Source organism: Perognathus longimembris, chromosome 8, assembly GCF_023159225.1.
Source record: "Perognathus longimembris pacificus isolate PPM17 chromosome 8, ASM2315922v1, whole genome shotgun sequence".
NCBI classification, from domain to species: Eukaryota; Metazoa; Chordata; class Mammalia; order Rodentia; family Heteromyidae; genus Perognathus; species Perognathus longimembris.
The window spans coordinates 38,915,727-38,917,483 of NC_063168.1; the positions used below are offsets into that span (position 1 = coordinate 38,915,727).

General features: G+C 39.7%; 1 protein-coding gene across 1 annotated transcript; it reads right to left on the reverse strand.

Moving 5' to 3' along the window:
• Positions 1 to 758: 758 nt before the first annotated feature.
• Positions 759 to 1,547, reverse strand: LOC125355985 (coiled-coil domain-containing protein 90B, mitochondrial-like). Its single transcript, XM_048352217.1, has one exon. The coding sequence runs from the start codon at positions 1,545 to 1,547 to the stop codon at positions 759 to 761; it is 789 nt and encodes a 262-aa protein (XP_048208174.1).
• Between the last annotated feature and the right edge of the window lie 210 nt (positions 1,548 to 1,757).

Consider the following 1,757-nt stretch of genomic DNA (forward strand, 5'->3'; position numbering starts at 1 on the left):
CAATAGCCCCCAAAAACATAAAATACCTAGGAATAACCTTAACCTTCACTTAAGAAGTGAAAGACCTCTATGATAAGAACTTTAAAAACATGAAAAACGAAAGTAAGGCAGAACTAAGGAAATGGAAAAACCTCCCATGCTCCTGGATTGGGAGGATTAATATAATCAAAATGGCAATATTGCCAAAGGCTACCTACAAATTCAATGCAATACCCATTAATATCCCAACACCATTTTTTAATGAAATAGAGGAAGCAACCCAGAAAGACCTAGAATAAAAGACCTAGAATAGCAAAAACAATCCTAAACAGAAAGAACAGTGCTGGAGGAATTACAATACCCAACTTCAAGCTGTATTATAAAGCTATAGTAATAAAAACAGCTTGGTATTGACACCGGAACAGGCCTGAAGACCAATGGAACAGAATTGAAGACCAAGAAATGAACCCACAGAACTATGCCTACTTAATCTTTGATAAAGGAGCTAAAAAAATAAGATGAAGGACAGCCTCTTTTTTAAGTTTTTAACTATCAAACAACTCTACAGACAAAAATACCTTTCTGTTTTATATAAATCAGATTTTGGATGATAGCTTTTCAACATAATAAAATAGCGGCATGTAAAATAAAGATAAAATACTTCTCAGCAGTCCATTCATACTTTGAATAATCCTGTAGTAAATGTTTGCTAAACTGACACTGTTAAAAGACAATGTGTCCTGATGTAGTGCTCTAAGTCAGCAGCAGCAGTAGGAGCATTAGGAGTCCTTCCAGAATCTATAAACTCCCAATGCTATTGCCAGACAAGTAAACACAGAGGCTGCAAGAAAACGAATAGTCTCAAGCTTGTTGGATTCCATCAGTGTTTTTAAGGAAGCAGTTTCAGTATCAATTTTATTACTGGTCTCTGAAATAATACTTTTGATGTGAGTATCCTTTTTGGTAAATTCTGTGGTTGCTTCCATACATTGCTTTTCTTGGTCTGTAAACATATCTGTTACTCGGCCCCTTTCGATGTTGATTTCCAGTTTATTATCTGCCCTGATTCTGCTGATTTCATGCATCAGTTGCTGCTTAACCTGGTCCAACTCAATTTTCATTTTCTCATTCTCTGCTCTCAAGTTTGCAAATTCACTCTTCTCTAGGATGACCATGTCTTTTCTGATGGAATCCAAATGAGCCATCAGCTGTTGTACTGTTACTTCCTGTTGAGCTTGTGTGACCATTTCCTTGTAGATCATATCCAGGCTCACATTTGATAAAGTGCTTAATGCTGATACAATTGTTTCTGCTTGTGCTTTGTCAATCCCATGAGTTTCCAAGTCCTGAACCAGTGCATGGGTTTCAAAAGTTAATTTCCTCTGTTCTAAAGGAGTTATGTCTACTGGACTCCTATCATATCCATCCGTAGTTGTAGTAGTCAAGAAATCTCTCCGCAGGGCCGGCAAGAAACGCCCGCGGGAGCCAAGATGCCCCGGCCCCAGCTGCCTGCTGCGCGCTGGAGCCGCCAGGCCCAAGGCCGCCTCATGGTCCCAAGGCCGCCTCATGGTCCCGGCGCGGCCCCTACCATACCTTCTTGCCATGGAAAATCAGTGTCCTGTAGAGCCCAGTGCTGTCTTTGTGAATTATGTAACAGAATGCAAAGAAATGAACTCTAGAGCCATGAGAGTGAAATAAGCAGCGCCCATATTTTTAAATGTAAGTGAGGAATTTTGAGTTTCCTTCATTTAGTCTTGACTAGACTCTTCAGTAAGAAG

Coding starts and splice junctions, on each gene's coding strand:
- LOC125355985 (XM_048352217.1), bottom strand. CDS start 1,547: ATGAGGCGGCCTTGGGACCATGAGGCGGCCTTGGGCCTGGCGGCTCCA.